The 18,918-nt window shown below is 40.6% G+C and overlaps 1 protein-coding gene across 1 annotated transcript in view; it reads left to right on the top strand.

Annotated features, from left to right (window-relative positions):
• LOC100011915 (cytochrome P450 2U1) overlaps positions 1–18,068 on the top strand; it is a 33,375-nt gene extending 15,307 nt beyond the window's left edge. The window contains exons 2-5 of the mRNA XM_001366026.4: positions 4,404–5,039; positions 8,998–9,159; positions 12,007–12,174; positions 14,757–18,068. Coding sequence (XP_001366063.2) covers positions 4,404–5,039; positions 8,998–9,159; positions 12,007–12,174; positions 14,757–14,935 — 1,145 coding nt within the window. The 3' untranslated portion in view covers positions 14,936–18,068. The remainder of the gene's footprint in view (positions 1–4,403; positions 5,040–8,997; positions 9,160–12,006; positions 12,175–14,756) is intronic.
• The last annotated feature ends 850 nt before the right edge of the window (positions 18,069–18,918 follow it).

The raw sequence follows: 18,918 nt of genomic DNA, 5'->3' as shown, positions 1-18,918 counted from the left end.
CAAATATGACCATTATCATCCTCCAATTCAGTAAATTCTAGTGGCTGCCATTTACTTCTAGGATCAGATATAAATGACTCTGCTTTGGCATTCAAAGCCCTTCAAAACCTGTCCCCTCCATACTTTTTCAGTCTTATCATACCTTTTCCCCATGTACTTAATGATCCAGTGACAGAGTCCTCCTTTGCTATTCCTCACACAAGACACTCCATATCCTGATTCCATGCATTTTCACCCAGTGTCCTCCATGATTGAAACTCATCTCCACCTCCTGGTTTCCTTTGATTCCTTCAAGTCTCAACTGAAATCCCACCTCTTAAAGAAATCTTTCCTGGTCCTTGATGTTAATGGTTCTCCTTTATTGGTCATCTCCAATTTATTTGGCATACTAGTTTATTTTTATTTTATTATTTATATTTATTTATATGTATTTAATTATAATATATACTATATTTTATTATGAATTATACTATAATATATAATTATAAAATATATTATATAATATAAATTATATGGTTATATATGATATATTTATATTATGTCTAGTTGTATGCAGGTTGTGGCATCAGATTGTAGGCTCCATAAGGTCAAGGTCTCTTTTTTATCTTTCTTTGTTTTCCCAAACTTAGTCCAGTGCTTGGAACATTGTAGATGTTAAGTAAATGTCTGTTGGCTTAATTTGAGAAAGATGTAGGTAGATCAACTCAAAACCATCAGTATTGATGGAAGGAACATGGAATCATCCTTTACTGGTGGTATTATCTTTTTTTAATAAATGAAAGGATTCTTAGAGTCAGGAATTTTTTTCTAGTTCCTTAACCTAAAACTTTTCACTACAACTTTAGCCTCAAGAGAAGGGGAAAGGAGAAAAATATCCCAAGAAAAAAACCTTCTCATTGACCCCTAGATCTCTTTACATATCTGGCCTAATTATTATTCAATTCCATGTGAATGCTTGCTGATGTCTAGTTGTTTCAGTTGTGATCCCCTTTGGGGTTTTCTTAGCAAAGGTATTTGAGTGGTTTGCCATTTTCTCCTCCTGCTTGTTTTACAGAGGAGAAAACTAAAGCCAACAGGGGCTATTGGCTTACCCAGGGTCACCCAGTTAGTGTTTGAGGCCAAATTTGAACCCAAGAAGATGAATTCCTGACTCCAAGCTCAGACTCTATCTACTGCATCGCCTGGCTACCTGATGGTTCTATAACTCATGATACTTATTCATACTTTCCCTCAAAAGTCCTTAATCATGTTTCTCCTTCAGTAGGCAATCTCTGTAGGAGCTATGTTATCCTATTAGTAAATAACAACATCTGAGAGTAAAGATTTATGATTCTAAGATAAAATCAGTGCCTCTAAAATATGAGAAACGGGGTGCTGAGACTTGGGGAGGAAAACATTTGCATCCAATATATCTGATAAAATTGCCATTTCAATGATTTACCACTCTTCTGCCTTGGAACCAATGCACAGAATTTCATTCTAAGACAGAAGTCAAGGGCTTATAATTAAAAAAAAAAAAGAATTTCAGGAGCTCAAAAGAAACATGAGATTGGAGACACAAATTTGGAGAAATCTTCATCCTAAATGTTCCTACAGAATATTTGTGCCCAGCCTGTGATAGGGCCTTCTATGGTCATGTTGATCAGATCAGCCACAGTCAGTCACGCTGCATGTGGACCCCAACATAGTACTGTCATTTTGCTTCTCTTGGAGTACTGATGTGGTTAAGGTGATTGTGTCTTATTCAAAGGATTGATTGATGGCTCAAACTAACTACTGTGAGGAAACCAGCTTTATTATAAGAGAATAAAGTAACAGTCACTAGTACAGTAAGTAATTAAGGGAAGGGAAGGAGGTAAGTAAAGGGAGAGAATGAAAAAGTAAAAGTAAAAGTGAGGGAGAGGGGAGTGGAGGAGAGAAAGAGACAGAAGGATAGAGAGAGGGAGAGATGGAGACAACAGAAGGGAAGAGACAGGGAGAGAGAGAGACAGAGGAAGAGAGAGAGAGAGAGAGAGAGAGGAGGGGAGGGAAGGGGGAGAGAGAGGGAGAGAAAGAGGAAGAGGAAGAGAGAGAGGGAAAGGCAGAGGCAGAGGGAGAGAGGGAGGGAAGAGAACAAGAGTGGGTACAGGTTTTCAAGAATATTTTAGTTACTAAGGAAGGGGTCATTTGTTTTGGGCAGTTGTTGCCCTGTCATTTACAAGGAACTGATGGTCCACTTTGGTCCACATGTCTTTACCCTTGATTTACTCTGTTTGCCTGCTCAGGGAAGAGCAAATTGCAATGTAAATGGCATTCTAATGATATGTTAAACACCTGGGGCAATTTTTGGCCTAGTTTCACTCTTCTGGGCAGACTCTAAGAAAGGCATGAATGTGGAAACTGAGCATTGTTTGAACCTAGTCCTCTGTGATTGAGAAACTGAACCACCTGTAATTGCTGTTCAGAGATCCAACCAAGGACCTAGGTTATGTCTAAAGACTGATGTGAGGAGTTTTCTCATAATTGGGGATCTAAGCAACTTGTACATATTATATGAAAGGTAGCTCCATCAATCCATGTTCTTTTGTTTGTGTACAGCTTTTTTGGCAGAGTCTGTAGGACACTTTAGCCCACATCAGTACAAAGGACAACAACCAAGCAACCAGTAGACTCATTCCAACAGAAGCAACCAAAAACCAACCATGGCCACCAGTTAATTGATGGAGCTGGGATTCAAACCTAACTCTCCTGACTCCCAACTCTCTATTTTCCCCAAGCTAAAGTTGGCAATCAATTGCACAATTAGCTATAAAATCATAACTCACTTTTAACCCCATTTTGTGACCCTGAGGCAAGTTATATAACACTGGTTGCCTAACCCTTAACATTCTTGTGTCTTGAATCGACATTAAGACAAAAGGTGAGAATTTTTTTTTTTAATAGTGACTTGAAGGGAGTTCAGAAGCCCTCCCATCCAACTCCCTCATTTTATGTTGGGAAAAGCTGATTCCTTGGAATGCTGAGAGACTTGTCCTAGTTCATGGAAATAATTAAGCATCAGACATAGAATTTGAACCCATATTCTCTGACTCCAGAACCAAAATGCTTTCTCTCCCTAGATGACACTGCCTCCTACTAAAGGACATCAGGTGGAAAAGGAAAGATTTTAAGACCAAGCAAGAGTTAGAAAAAATTACAAAATGCAAAATCAATAATTTTGATTACATTAAATTAAAAAGGTTTTGTACAAACAAAACCAATGCAACTAAAATTATAAGTAAAGCACCAAATTGGGGAAAATATTCATAACAAAATCTCTGACAAAGGTCTAATTATTGAAATTTATAAGGAACTAAATCAATTTTATAAAAAATCAAGCCATTCCCCAATTGATAAATGGGCAAGGGACATGAATAGGCAATTTTCAGATAAAGAAATCAAAATTATTAATAAGCACATGAAAAAGTGTTCTAAATCTCTTATACTCAGAGAAATGCAAATCAAAATGACTGAGGTACCACCTCACACCTAGCAGATTGGCTAACATGACAGCAAAGGAAAGTGATAAATGTTGGCAGGGTTGTGGCAAAATTGGGGCATTAATGCATTGCTGGTGGAGTTGTAAATTGATCCAAGCATTCTGGAAGGCAATTTGGAACTATGCCCAAAGGGCAATAAAAGACTGTCTGCCCTTTGATCCAGCCATAGCACTGCTGGGTTTGTACCCCAAAGAGATCATATGGAAAAAGACCTCTACAAGAATACTTATAGTTGTGCTCTTTGTGGTGGCAAAAAATGGGAAAATGAGGGGATGCCCTTCAATTGGGGGATGGCTGAACAAATTGTGGTATATGTTGGTGATGGAATACTATTGTGTTCAAAGGAACAATAAAGTGGAGGAGTTCCATGGGGACTGGAATGACCTCCAGGAACTATTGAAGAGTGAGAGGAGCAGAACCAGGAGAATATTGCACACAGAGATTGATACACTGTGTGTGATATAGTCGAATGTAATGGACTTCTCTACTAGCAGCAATGCAGTGACCCAGGACAATTCAGAGGGACTCATGAGAAAGAACACTTATCCACATCCAGAGGAAGAACTGTGGGAGCAGAAACCCAGAAGAATAGCAACTGCTTGATCACATGGTTCAATGGGGATATGATTGGGGATGTAGACTCTAAATCATCACCCTAGTGCAAATATCAATAACATGGAAATAGGTCTGGATCAATGACACATGTAAAACCCAGTGGAATTGTGCATTGGATATGGGAGAGGGTTTGGGGGAGGGGAGGGTAAGAACATGATTTTTGTAATCCTGGAAAAATGCTCTAAATTAATCAATTAAATAAAATTAAATAAAAAAGACATTAGGTCTGGCTAAACCCTTTTATCCCTTTTATTTTGCTTCTTTTCCTAGGCATCGTGTTTGCACATTATGGTCCAATCTGGCGACAACAGCGGAAGTTCTCCCACTCAACCCTTCGTCATTTTGGACTGGGAAAGCTCAGCCTGGAGCCCAAAATTATTGAGGAGTTTAAGTATGTCAAGGAGGAAATTCAGAAACATGGAGGAAACCCCTTCAGCCCTTTCCCCATCATCAGCAATGCCGTCTCCAACATCATCTGTTCCCTTTGCTTTGGCCAGCGCTTCGAATACAACAACAGTGACTTTAAGAAGATGCTGCACCTCATGTCTCGAGGGTTAGAAATAAGCGTCAGTTACCAGATGATGCTCATCAACATATGCTCTTGGTTTTACTACCTTCCCTTTGGGCTCTTCAAGGAAATAAGACAAATTGAAAAGGATCTAACCGTTTTCCTGAAAGGAATCATCAGAGAACATCGGGAGACCTTGGACGTGGAGAATCCCCAGGACTTCATCGACATGTACCTTCTCCATATGGAAGAGGAGATGAAGAGTAACAGCAACACTAGTTTTGATGAGGACTACTTATTTTATATCATTGGAGATCTCTTCATTGCTGGCACTGATACTACAACCAACACTTTACTCTGGTGCCTTCTATACATGTCATTGAATCCTGAGGTGCAAGGTAATTGCTGCTTCTGGTATCCATGTCCTGCAGGTAGGATCGGTCAACCAATTGATCTATAAATATTAGGTTCCTGTGCTGAGCCCTGAAGATACAAAGAGGTAAAAGACTGGTTCTGCCCTTTAGGAACTTAAATTCGAATGGAATAGGCAGTATGCAAATGAACAATGTAGGGCAACTAGTTGGCCCAATGGAGAGAGCACTGAGCTTGGAATCAGGAAGGCTCATCTTCATGAGTTCAAATCTGGCCTTAGCATTTGGTAGCTGGGTGATCCTGGGCAAGTCACTCTTTTTTTAAACTTTTACCTTATGTCTTAGAATTAATATTATGTATTGGATCTAAGACAGAAGAGTGCTGAGGGGCCAGATGATGGGATTAAGCGACTTCTAGGCAAGTCACTTTAACCCTGTTTGCCTCAATTTCCTCATCTGTAAAATGAGCAGGAGAAGGAAATGGCAAGCCACTCTAGGATCTTTGCCAAGAAAACCCCAAATGGGGTCACAAAAAGTCAGGCTGGACTGAACAACAATAAATAAATAATATACAAAGTGGGGGCAGCTGGGTAGCTCAGTGGATTGAGAGCTAGGCCTAGAGATGGGAGGTCCTAGGTTCAAATCTAGCCTCAGACACTTCCCAGCTGTGTGACCCTGGGCAAGTCACTTAACCCCCGTTGCCTAGCTCTTACCACTCTTCTGTGGAAAAGTAAGATGGAAGGTAAGGGTATTAAAATAAAAAAAAAAATACACAAAGCTATATACAGGATTAAGTGGGAAATAAAAGAAGGAAGGCACAAGAATTGAGGAGTTAGGGAAAGCTTCCGAAGGTAAGGGTTTTAAAATTTAAAAAAAAAAACACACACACACACAAAGCTATATACAGGATTAAGTGGGAAATAAAAGAAGGAAGGCACAAGAATTGAGGGGTTAGGGAAAGCTTCCTGTAGATCTTACGGGATCATAGGATTCAAAGCTAAAAGGACTCTTGGTGGCCACCTAGTCCAACCCTCTCATTTTACAAAGGAAGAAACTGATGCTTAAGGGAGGAAACTGAAATTAAGTGAGTGGTTCAAGTTTTCAGAGTTGATAAGTAACAGTTGTTGAGATTTGAACACAGATCCTCTGACCACCTGGACCCTTCCTACCTTTCCAGTCTCCTTATACCTTTTCCTTCTCTCCTCCCAATATTCTGAGATACATTGACTTTTCCTTCCTGAGATCCTTGCTTTTCCATGTACAAGATGCTCCATTTCCAGACTGTTCTCCGTGCCTACAATACTCTCCCTCTTCACCTATGCCTCCTGGATTCTCTCAAGTCCCACCAAAATTCTGCCTTCTATGAGAAGCCTTTCTTAGTCTTCCTTAATGTCGGTGCCTTCTCTGTATTGATTATCTCCAACTAATCCTGAATATGTCCTGTTTGTCTTCTCCACTGGACTGAGAGCTCCAGGAGGAAGGGACTGTCTTTTTCATTTCTTCTGGGTTTTGTACAGTGCCTGCAACATTTGTTGTTGTTCTGATCATTTTTTTCAGTCATGGTTCACTCCCCATTTGGTGTTTTCTTGGCAAAGAAACTGAAGTAATTGGCCATTTTCTACTCCAGCTCATTTTCCAGATGAGGAAACTGGGGTTAAAGTGACTTGCCCAGGGTCACACTGTCAAGGCCAGATTTGAACTCAGGAAGATGTCAGTTCTGACTTCAGGCCTGACACTATTCACTGAGCTACCTAATTGCCCCCTCCGGTTCCTAGTGAGTGCTTAATAAATGCTTGTTGACTCTGATTTCAGAACCAGCGTATGATGTTGCCTCTAGAGGAACATTTAAACCAAGAGCAGATAATCCCTTTGTTAGGGAATGCTAAGAAGAGCTGAGCTGTGTCCAAGAGCTGACATTTTGTCAACATCAACAAGACTAGTGCCTTGTTAGGGAAGGGAAGAGAAGAAAATGTCAAGGTAGAGAGAGTTTGGGGGAAAAAAAGGTGATATCCCTAGTGATTCCCTCATGGTAGCCCTCGAGCCTCACTCCTGATTTAAACATTGAGATTAAAGTCCTGACTTCCAAGGGACCCATGAATGAATAAATGACATTATAAAACCCGTAGCATTTTAGTGCTAAAAGAGAACTTAGATATCGCCTCGTCCTGACCCTTCATTTTGTTGTCAGTCACATCTGACTCTTGGTGATCCCATTTGGGGTGTTCTTGGCAAAGATCTTGGAGTGATTTGCCTTTTTCTTCTCTTGCTCATTTTACAGCTGAGGAAACTGAGGCAAACAGGGTTAAATGACTTGTACAGCTGAGGAAACTGAGGCAAACAGGGTTAAATGACTTGTCCAAGGTCCCACAGCTGGTAAGTGTCTGAGGTCAGATTTGAACTTGGGGGGAGGGGGAAGAGTCTTTCCCATTTTAGATCCAGCATTCTCTCCATTGCACCACCATGAGGAAACTAGGGCCTGAAAGAAGTTAATTTACTCAGTCAAGGTCATACTGCCAGTTATCAGTATTTATTGAGTACCTACTCTGAGCAAGGCACTATGGGAAATACTAAGACTAGAAACAATCCTTGCAGCCTTGGAGACTATGGTTGTCAGGGACACTAGTCTGGGCCCTCCATCCTCCAGATTTCAGAGCCCTTTACATCTTCTTATGTTATATCTCCAAGAAACTGTATTTACCAGCTGGGATAAGGTCCAGGGAAAACTGGGCGCTTGTTGGAGGCGGACAGAACCCTAATAATTTTTTGCTAAGAACTTGTCTCAACTGAACTTATCAGGCTCATTATATTTCCTCACCCTCCAGTATATATCCTACAATGTGGTACCATCCTAACATCCCACTACACTGGACACCGTGCTCCATATCCTTGCCATCCCCTGAAAACGTCCCTCCTTCTTGCCGCCATGCTTTTTTTCAGGCTTTCCCTACTGCCTGAAACATCCCATCTCATTGATGCCATCATCTAGGGCATGACTCAAATCCCTCTTCTTCCAGGAAGCCTTTCCTGGTTCCACAGCTGACAATAACCCTTCCCTCTCCAGACCTTGCACAGAACTCCTTTATAAAGCTCCCACACTCACGGATCATTGTGTTCATTATTGGTGAATGTGTTGGGTTCTACTGCTGGCCTGTGAGATCTGCTGGAACAGGGACTGGGCAGACTTTTCATAACCGACATTAAGTGACCATATAGACTGTACTATGCATTGGGCAGCTTCAGCCTCCAAAAAGTTTACATTCTAATAAGAAAGGCATGTGCAAGATAAACTATGATACAAGAGGGAAGTGCCAGGGGCAGCGAGGTGGCTCAGTGGATAGAGAGCAAGGCCTGGAGATGGGATCAAATCTGGTCTCAGATACTTCCTAGCTGTGTGACCCTGGGCAAGTCCCTTAACCTCAGTGGTCTATCCCTCACCATACTTCTACCTAGATATTGATTCTAACATAGAAGATAAGAAATTTAAAAAAAAGTTTATGTGGCTAAAAAATTTAATCCTATAGCCAAACTGGTGATGATGAGTCTCCTTGAATATAGGCTATTCCTCAGCCCATTGCTGGGACAGCTCTTCACACAAAAGGAGCTTAATAAATATTTGTTGAAGTTGGAGAAGGGCCCTGAAGCTAGGAGACAAAATGAATAGAGTCAGGAAAACTTGAGTTCAAATCTAGCTCCACTTATTTATTAGCTGTGTGATCCTAGACACGTCATTTAGCCTCTACCCGCCTTGGTTTCCTCAGCTGTAAAATTGGGATGAAAACAGCACTTACCTCCCAGGGTGGTTCTGAAGATCAAACCAGGTAATATTTATCCAGTGTTTGGTCCACAGTGGGCACTTAATAAAATCTTGTTCCTTCTTTCCTTTCTGTTTAGCTTTGGGTAAGACTGAATGGAAGTCTCCTCCATGCTGAGTCTTCTCCTCTTCTCCATCTCTTCTCATCTGTCCTCCCCCCTTTTTTTCATACAGAAAAAGTCCAAAAAGAAATCGAAAAGGTCATTGGTCCCGATAGAGCTCCGTCCCTTACCGACAAGGTCCACATGCCCTACACAGAAGCCACTATCATGGAGGTGCAGAGGATGTCGGCGGTCGTCCCTTTTGGCATTCCTCGTATGACTTCAGAAAAAACCAGTAAGTCCCTGTATTTCGGGATGATTTGAGGAGGGGAAGGGTCCGAACATCATTCTGTTAAAGACGATTCCTCTCTTCCATTGTGGATGGCTCAAATCATGGGGGTGATTGTGTCATCAGGTACCATTAGCTCCATCTGGCTCGAAGCAGACCCATTCATTATCTCTCTGGCCTGAGAAAAGGTACAGACAACATTATAGAACAATTAGGCCCATTTCCCAGGCTCATTTCAATCTTTAGAATCACCCATTACTCAATAGCCCTCCAGACATCCAAGCCCATTTGGAGGCTCTCCATAAAAATGCAGCCCTCTGAAAATCCCCTTTCTGAGGATGGCTGTGGCCATGGAGGCCTGAGGTGTGGACTCAGCTAGGTCAGCCATGAGAGCTCCCACCCCATCTCCCTCCTCTCTCTCCCACTTCCTGCCTGGTTCTGCTATAGGTGGCCCCAGTGCAGAATAGTAACAATAAATTAGAGGCACGAGGGGATCACAGGCACATTGACAATCATAGCTAGCCTTTATAGAATTCTTTAAGGTTTAAAATTTTAGAATGTGCTATCTACATGTGGAACTAAGGATTTGTAGTGGCATAGGGGAAAATGGGCTGGATTTGGACTTCTTGTTCAGTTGTGCTCTATTCTTGGTAAAGATACTGGGGTGGTTTGCCATTTCCTTCTCCAGATCATTTTATAGATGAGGAAAGGAGGCAAAAAAGTTGACTTGCCTAGGGTCACATAACTAATAAATGCCTGAGGCCAAATTTGAACTCAGGAAGATGAGTCTTCCTGATTCCAAGTCTCGTACTCTGCAATATGGCGCCACCGAACTGCCCAGATTTGCAGTTAGAGGGCTGGATCTTTGAAAACATCACTGTGGACTTTGGTATCTTCATCTGTAAAAGGAGCGGTTTGGATTAGTTGATCTCAAAGGTCCCTGCCAACTCCATTAATAATATAATATTTATAAAAAGTATAATACAACAAACAATAAGTGAAATAATAAAAAAACATCCTTTTGAGCTCTAATAACAATATTAACTAGCATTTACATAGTACTTTATGATTTACAAAGTACTATTTATAACTATTGTCTCATTTTTTCCTCATAACAATCCCATGAGGAGGGTATTATTATTATTATTATCTCCATTTTACAAATGGGGAAATCAGAACAGGCAGAAGATAAGTGACTTGCCTAGAGTCACACAGCTAGTGAATGTCTGAGGCCAAAATTGAACTCAGGATTTTCTGATTCCCTAATGCATGATACTATCTAGGTCTTCCTAGATCTCTGATCCTATCTATTTTTGCATTTCTGGAATAATTCTGCACCATGGGAAATTCAGCCGCCCTAGTTATGAGGATTAATTCCTCATTCTGTGTTTTTAAAAACACATTTTTATTGTTAGAATATAGAAATCCTTCCTCCATTTTTTCCTTCATTTCTAGGAAACACAGCCCTCACCTATTATTGAATATTAAAGTATCCAAGGGATCTAAATGATCATCTTTTTATTAAAAATCTTATCTTCCATCTTAGAATCAATACCATGTTTGGTTCCAAGGCAGAAGATGGTAAGGGCTAGGCAATGGGGATTAAGTGACTTGCCCAGGGTCACACAGCTAGGAAGTGTCTGAGGCCACATTTGAACCCAAGACCTCCTGTCTCCAAGCCTGGCTCTCAAACCACAGAGCCATCTAGTTGCCCCTTAGTTATTTATTTTTGACATTTTTTACATTTTTGACAAAAAGCACTGCTATAAATAATTTTGTACATATAGGTCCTTTTCTTTTGATCTCTTTGGTCAAAGGGTCAAAGAGTATGAGCAGTTTTATAGCCCTTTGGGCATAGTTCCAAATTGTTCTCCACAATGGTTGGACCAGTTTACAGCTCCACCAGCAGTGCATTGGTGTTCCAATTTTCCTACATCCTCTCCAGCATTCCTCATTTCTGATTGATGTAAGGCAGTACTTCTGAGCCACTCTTTAATTCCATGTATGGAGATTGCTTATTATCAGATCTCCTGATAAGTGCCCACACTTATTCCCCTAGATTTTTCTTTTTCCTAATTTATACTGAAGTGGTGCACTTCACAAAGTGAGTCCAAACACTCAGAATTTCAATTATTAAAACTGTGAAATATTAATAAAGAACAAATAAAGAATCTACCAGCTGGGAACAGTCTTCCCTAGTGGAAGCTGCACCGGTCTAACATTGTGGAACAATTTATATAGGGTTACAAGATACAAAGTTATTTCCTTTTACATATAAGTTCTTAATCAAACAAAACCTTATCACTGACACAGGAATGTGGGGTCAGAGATGAGGAGACAATCCTCAGATTTATGTGGGGGCTGTTATTTAGGGGCTGTTTATTTTCACATCCATTAAGTCACCTAGCCCTATTTAGCCATATGTTATCTTGCTTCCATTCTGACCTCTTTGATAGTCCTGAAATTCCTTTGTCTTCCTACCCTTCCTAATTCTCACCGCCAAGCTAAGTAGAGACTGGTCTGCTGTCTGCATAAACAGCTTGACTTCCTAGGGGAAAGAAGCCAGGTCTGTTCCCTAAAAAATGCTGTCAGGGTTTTTTATCTGTTTTATCTATTTCAATTTTACTCTCCTCCCCTTTTTGGACTACTTCAATACCTTGGGAAAATGTTCTTTACCTGAAATGTTTTACCTAAACATACCTCTTATTTTTGTTTTCTTAAGTTGGATTGGAATAGATGAACCTCATTTGGGCAAATAGAGCCAGATTAAGAAACTAAGAAGATTAATTTAAGAAATTTGGAAATGTTTAAGGACTTGATGGCATGGCTTGTGTGTGTGTGCATTTTCTCCAGCTCTCCAAGGGTACACCATCCCTAAGGGCACTATGATCATAGCCAATCTCTGGGCAATACACAGAGATCCTGCCATTTGGGAGAATCCCAAAAACTTCTCTCCTGAGCGATTTCTCGATGAAGAAGGACAACTTATCAAAAGGGAACACTTCATTCCATTTGGGATTGGTAAGTTCCACCATGGAAAATTGGTTTTATTCAAAAGGCAGTTGGAACCAAGAAGGCTTTTTATCATTTCATGTCAAGATATTAAAGAAATAACAACAAAAAAGAAACCAAATGTCCATTGTGTCCCCATAATGTTGACAAGCTACAAGTTGAGGCAAGGTGAATAATTTAGATAATCTCAATTGAGATCAATACTAACTTTTGATGGGTTTTCAACTAGGAAACTGTTGCTAATAATAAAAATGAATATTTATAGAGCATTTAAAGGCTTTCAAAGTATTCTACATCTATCACCTCATTGCAATTGATCCTTAAAACAAACCTGTGAGGTGCTAACTAGTATTATCCTCATTTTTCTGGTGAGAAAATTGAGGCTGACAGTAGTAAGGTAACTTGTCCAGAGTCACAGAACTGGTAAATGGATGAGGTGGGATTCAAATTCAAGTCTCTCTCTGAACTGAGCAAAGTATCATGTCATGTAGGCAGCCCCAATTCTGCTTCCAGAAACAATGTCCAAAGTTGCCCCAGTGATGTTCCTCAACCACAGATTGGTGCTTGGTTTAAAACCTTGTACTGGCCTTCTGTCCCTAGGGCTCTTTGGAAGGGATGGGGTCTAGGCTACTGTCACTCCCTATTTTTCTTTCTTTTTACTAAAAACCTTTGCCTTCCATTTGAGAATCCATTCTGTGTATTTGGTTCCAAGGCAGAAGAGCAGTAAAGGTTAGGCAATGTGGGTTAATGTGGGTCACACAGGTAGGAAGTATCTGAGACCAGATCTGGACACATTCTCCTCTCTGGTCCTGATCTCAGTCCACTGAGCCACCCAAAACAAACATTTATTATGTAACGACTCTGTGCCTGGTATTATACCAATTTAATCTCATTTTATGTTGTTTTGCCCTTTGTCCCTGCCGTGGTTTTGTGTCACATTCTGGGGAGCAGTACCCTAAATTTTACAGAGCAAATACACCCTTGGAACCATCTCTCATCTTCGGTCAATTTTGTGACATTGGCTCCCTCATACTTCCATTCCTTTGGATGCATCATCCTTGCCTACTTCTGAAATCTAACTGAGCAGTAGGGGTTAACTTATATCCCCTGAACCAAACTGGATCTTTGGATGAAGAGCTGGAAGGAAGCTCAGAGATCTGGCTTGCCCTCTTTGTTTTACACATGAGGTAATGGATGACTGCCCAGAAAAATGAAGTCAGTTACTCCGCATCATAATGGCAAAGAAACCTCCCCAATCCTGCAGGAGCAAGAGTTTCAACTCAGGTGCACTAATTCCCAATCCAATGCTTTTTTTCTTGACGCTGCCCACTCTGTTTTGGGTTTGTTTTTTCCTTCAGTTTGCTTTTTTTGCTTTGGTTTGGTTTAAGTTTTTTTGCTTTTGTTTTTGTTTTTTCTTAACCATCTTGTGAAAGTTTCTGAACTAAGGAATAAAATTAGTTGGGGGGAAATTTAAAAATATATGCTACCACGGAGAATTGTTTATACTGCCGTAGATAACCGAATCACCAAATATTGTGGCAGACAGATCAGCTTGTTAAGAGGCAAAAGCCTCTTCTGCCAAACTGAAGTGTACCTTAAGGCATCAGGGCACCACCAGCGGAGGCTCCCATCCCTTCACTAAATGGGTATGGAACATCTCAGCCTTTGTTCCCAACCAAACTTTGCTCATCGCAAGTATAGAAGATTTCCCTGGGTGCCAGGTGATCTCCCATTTAGCAGCTGCTACAGAAGCAGATGTTTTTCACAGGAAAACCTAAGTAGAAGGCGGCATTCCCTACCCAAAATTATCTTTATTAACGCCTAGCTGCATAGAAGCAGAGTCACGGTGAATAGAAAGCTAGCTGGGAAACCAGGTCTTTCACACATACTAGTTATGGGACTCAAGGCACATCTCAGCCTCTTGGTGCTCTAGGTCAGAAGTGTCTACCATGCTACCAGCCCAAGCCTCCAATTGCCTTGGAAACCACAGCAAAATGTAATTGGAAAATGTTTTAGGATTGTTTGGTCATTTTCCAGTCATATCTGACTCTTCTTGACCCCATTTGGGGTTTTCTTGGCAGAAATACTAGAATGCTTTGCCAATTCCTTCTGTAGCTCTTTTTACAGATCAGGAAACTGAGGCACACAGGATTAAGTGACTTGCTCAGGGTCCCACTGCTAGTAAGAGTCTGAAGAACAAATAGCTTTGTCCCTTGCAGCCTGGGTAAAATGGGAAATCCCAATCTTCATCCTCCCCATGTTGAAAAAAAGAATTTCACATCAATCAGATTGGCCCTATTTTGTGATTGGTGGTGGTAAAGAATGATTTTACTTATTTGTTTGTTTTTAACCCTTTCCTTTTGTCTTAGAAATGATACGAAAGGGGGCAGCTGGGTGGCTCAGCGGATTGAGAGTCAGATCTAGAGACAGGAGGTCCTAGCCAATGGGGTTAAGTGACTTGTCCAGGGACATACAACTAGGGAAGTGTCTGAGACCAGATTTGAACCCAGGACCTCCTGTCTCCAAGCCTGGCTTTCTATCTACTAAGCCACCTGGTTACCCCTACTCATTGGTTTTAATCCTCTTTTTAGGAAAGCGTGTATGCATGGGAGAGCAACTGGCAAAAATGGAATTATTCCTCATGTTTGTAAGCCTTATGCAAAATTTCATCTTTACTTTCCCCAAAGATGCCAAGAAACCTATCATGCCTGGGAAGTTTGGCCTGACTTTATCACCACATCCATTTAATGTAATTGTTTCTAAAAGATGAAGAAAGACCCACGTTCTGTTCTAAGACGGTCTATTTAAAAACAAAATCCTTCTGAAATGCTGGTTCTTCCTTCTATAGCTACAAGCAACCATTCTGAGGTTCAAAAGTTCTGATTTGAAGTCAAAGAGGGAAGAAGAAAGGTAAAAGGCAAGAGTGAGAACTTGCCTCTCAAAGAGAATACCTGGCTCTTACCCCAACCCTCATCAGTCCGGTGACTCGGATTTGTAAATTTACATACTGAACTGGGAAAGAAAAAAACATGGCTTTTAATCTGAATGTTTGAAACGAATACTTCTATCACCTCCTTGTGCCTCAGCTTTCCCACATGAAAAATGGGAATAAACTTCTTACAGTCTAAAGATTAAAGGTTTGTTTTTTGTTGAAATAAACTTTTAGGACAGCATAGCAAGCTTCTTGAGGGTCGGAGCCAAAGGTAGGGTGGTCATAACAGATGATGAGCTGTTTTGGTCATAACAGATGATGAGAGATTTATCCAAACTTGATCCAAATTTTTTGTCTCAGGATCCCTTTTACACCTTTAAAAAATGATTGAGGAATTCCCAAAGAGCTTTAGTTATGTGGATTATATCTGTCAATATTTACTACATTAGAAATGAAAACATCCCTTTTACACCTTTAAAAAATGATTGAGGAATTCCCAAAGAGCTTTAGTTATGTGGATTATATCTGTCAATATTTACTACATTAGAAATGAAAACATGTTCATATTATTGATGAAAATTATTTTGACCTCATGAATCCCCTGAAAGGGCCTTGGAGACCTCAAGGGTTCCCCCCTAAGTATACTTTTAAAACAATTTCTTTAGCGTGTAAAAGTAATTTTGGATGGAGCTTAAAAAGCTTGGAGGTCCATTGGCTACACTTTAGACTTCTCCAGTCTATAAGGCCGCAATTTAAATCTGTGTAACTGCCTGGGAATGCCCAGTGTATACATGAAATGACAAGCTCAGTTAAAGAACTAAACTCCATGCATGTCACAGAATTTTCCTTCCTTTTGGGGTTTTTCCTCTGTAACCTCTCAGTTTGGTTTTCTTCTTGAAGGAAGAGTCACCAGTTCTAGTGTCAGATTTTCCCCATACTAGCGCCATTTTCTTTTTCTCTTTGACTCCTTCCAATGCACTCAACCTAAATACCTTCAAAGGCTAAAATCAAACAATCCCCCCCCCCCCCCAAAGCATTCCCATTTTGCCTTCCTGGAAGCTGGCAATTGGTACAGAAAATGTCATGTTCTAAAAGAACCCAGATGAAGGATTCCTAACCCACGGTCTGCCAATGTGAATGGGCAAGAAACATTACATCTTTATTTATCTAACCTTGGTTATCCTTTGTAGTTGATTTTAGGTACTTAAAACTATTATTTTGAGAAGTTGTGGAAAGACTTCACCAGGCTACCATCACACCAAAAAAACATTAAGAACTTCTGAGGTAGATGGACTTATTTGCATTTAGTACTTAAAAAAAATTAAATCCATACCTTCCATCTTAGAATCAACACTCTGTATTGGTTCCAAGGGAGAAAAGCAGTAAAGGCTAGGCAATGAGGGTTAAGTGACCTGCCCAGGGCCACACACAGCTAGGAAGTGTCTGAGATTTGAAGCCAGGACCTCCCATCTCTAGGCCTTGCTCTCAGTCCATTGAGCCACCTGACTGGCTCCCAATCTTTTTTTTTTTAAACCTTTCTCTTCCCTCTTAGAACTGTTACTGAGTGTCCCAGATTTAAAGGCTAGGCAGTTGAGGTGAAGTAACTCACCTAAGGTGTCACAACCAGGAATTACCTGAGGCCAATATTTAGTTCTTTTTGTTGAATTCAATAAAATGGCTAATTTTTTTTGATGCATCTACTTGGGAAAGTATGGTTTTATTCTAGTCTGTCAGCCTAGGTGGTAAGCAAAATCCTTAGGGTAAAATGCCAGCATTTCATTTTCCATTGTAGGAAAAAAAAATAATTTTGGAGGATATTTTCTAGACTTCGATAAAAGAGATGGAGTATTTTTTCCCTTTTCCATTGCAAGTGTAGGAATGAATAAAAGAATAAGTATAGGGGGTGGTTAGGGTTCAGCGCCCCCCCAGTCTAGAAAATCGGTGTGCGATTTTTTTGGCCCTCCTGACCATAGAAAAAGTCAGAATTTTTTCTTTACCTTATTGTAAATTTTGGGTTCAATCTGCATTTCTGAATTTCTAAACGTTTCTCAGGTCTGCTATGTTGTTTTTGATTCCAAAAAATTCCTACTTAACTCCACGATGCAGTGAAACTGTGATGGAGAAAGGCACTTTGTAGACGAAAGAATTTGCTTCTTTGTACAAAGCATCATGCTAAGTGCTGTGTAGACACATAAAGAAACAAGACAGCTCCTACCATTCTAATGAGCGAGACAACCAACATGGAAGCTTTTGGCTCCTAGTCAGATGGATCTGTAGTGGACAGCAGTAAAGTCAGATGGTAACTACTGATAATTAATTGATGACCTACTCGATTTGGAATGGTAATCGTTCCTATTTGTATAGATCTGTACTTTATTTCCATGCATTCAGGACATTTGCTAAGCTCTTATCCTGTGCATGAAGAGGGTCATGCTACAGTGGAAGGAAATCTGGAAGCCCTGGAGCCTTCTTTTGCCACACATCGCTGCCCATGTGGCCCTAGTTAAGTCCTCCAAGTTCTCACTGTCCCAGCCCTAGGGGACTCTCACCCATCCTGCATTGAGAGAGCCAGTGAGCTAGAGAAGCTCTCCCTGAGATCTCAGGAGGATTCAATGTATGCATCCAATTGCACTTTGAAAAATGGGTTTAAAACTCATTCTCTGCTTATGTTTCTGCGCGTTTTTACTTTTCCTTCTGGATGACATTGGCATGTGAATTTTCATTATTACTAGCCAAAGACTTTTTTAGCCTACTTTATATTATATGCTGCTTTGTGTGACTTTGCTGGTCGGGGCAGAGGTGAAATTTTTGTTAAAAGTTTCATTTCTCAAACTAGGTCCTTTGAAAAACGTATTTGTAGAAGAATTTGCTTAAAGAATTTGTAAAGCATATTTTTTGCATCGTCTTTGTAAAAGGGAAGCATTTTAGGGTTTGTTTGAATTCTAAAATAAATCACAATTTCGCTTTGTCATTCTCTTTTATTGATTTCAGAGTCAGTAAAGGGCTTTGTAGTGGGTGGAAGATGAAATGACTGAGGAAACAAAGGGTCAGGCTTCTGACCATATTGATTGCATAACAAATCAGGACCAGACTTTCTCAGCTTAGGGCTGGACCTCAAATACAGTGGGAGGCTGATTTTTTTATATGACAAAGACCATGGATCCAATAAGACCAATTAATTAGAAGAAAACAGCCAAAAGACAGAATAAGGTGATCTGCTGTCTAAGTGGAGGAAGGATTGGAGCCTTTCCAAGTTGGGAGGGAGAGAGCAAAGAGATGCAATTCCCTGAAATGAGAAAAAGAGGTGCCCTATCTCTTCTGGGGGCTGTTTTGAATCAAAGGAAGACAGAAACAATTGCTCAACCAGTATGAGATCAGTTTTCAGGTAAGACAAATGGGCTGTTTGATTGAGAGCATTCCTTGCAGCAGTCTTCAGATCTGCCTAGATCTCCTGGGTCCTTGGTTCAGATCTCTCAGCAGCAATTAGAGAAGGCTTCCCAGGCAAGCAGGATTAGGTTCAAACTGTGCCATAAAGTTTTCTCTCAATTCCCACAAATGAATTAAGTTTTCTCACAAGACAAATTGGACTAGAGCCATGGCTGAAAAGGAAGGGAACCCGCTCCAGAGCTGAGTCACGAGATGGGGTCCTTGGGGTTCACTCGATTCCTTCTACCAGTGGTTGTTGGCTCTGTTCTCTGAGCACCCCAAAGGAGAGAGAAAACGTCCCTGAGAACAGCTCCCTGTGTCCAGGAGAGGGATAAGGCTTAACCCCAAGTCATGGTGAATAAAGATGATTACACGATAAGTATGTTTGGAAACCA

This window comes from Monodelphis domestica, chromosome 6 (assembly GCF_027887165.1).
Source record: "Monodelphis domestica isolate mMonDom1 chromosome 6, mMonDom1.pri, whole genome shotgun sequence".
Lineage (NCBI taxonomy): Eukaryota > Metazoa > Chordata > Mammalia > Didelphimorphia > Didelphidae > Monodelphis > Monodelphis domestica.
This window is presented reverse-complemented; position numbering and strand designations above follow the sequence as displayed.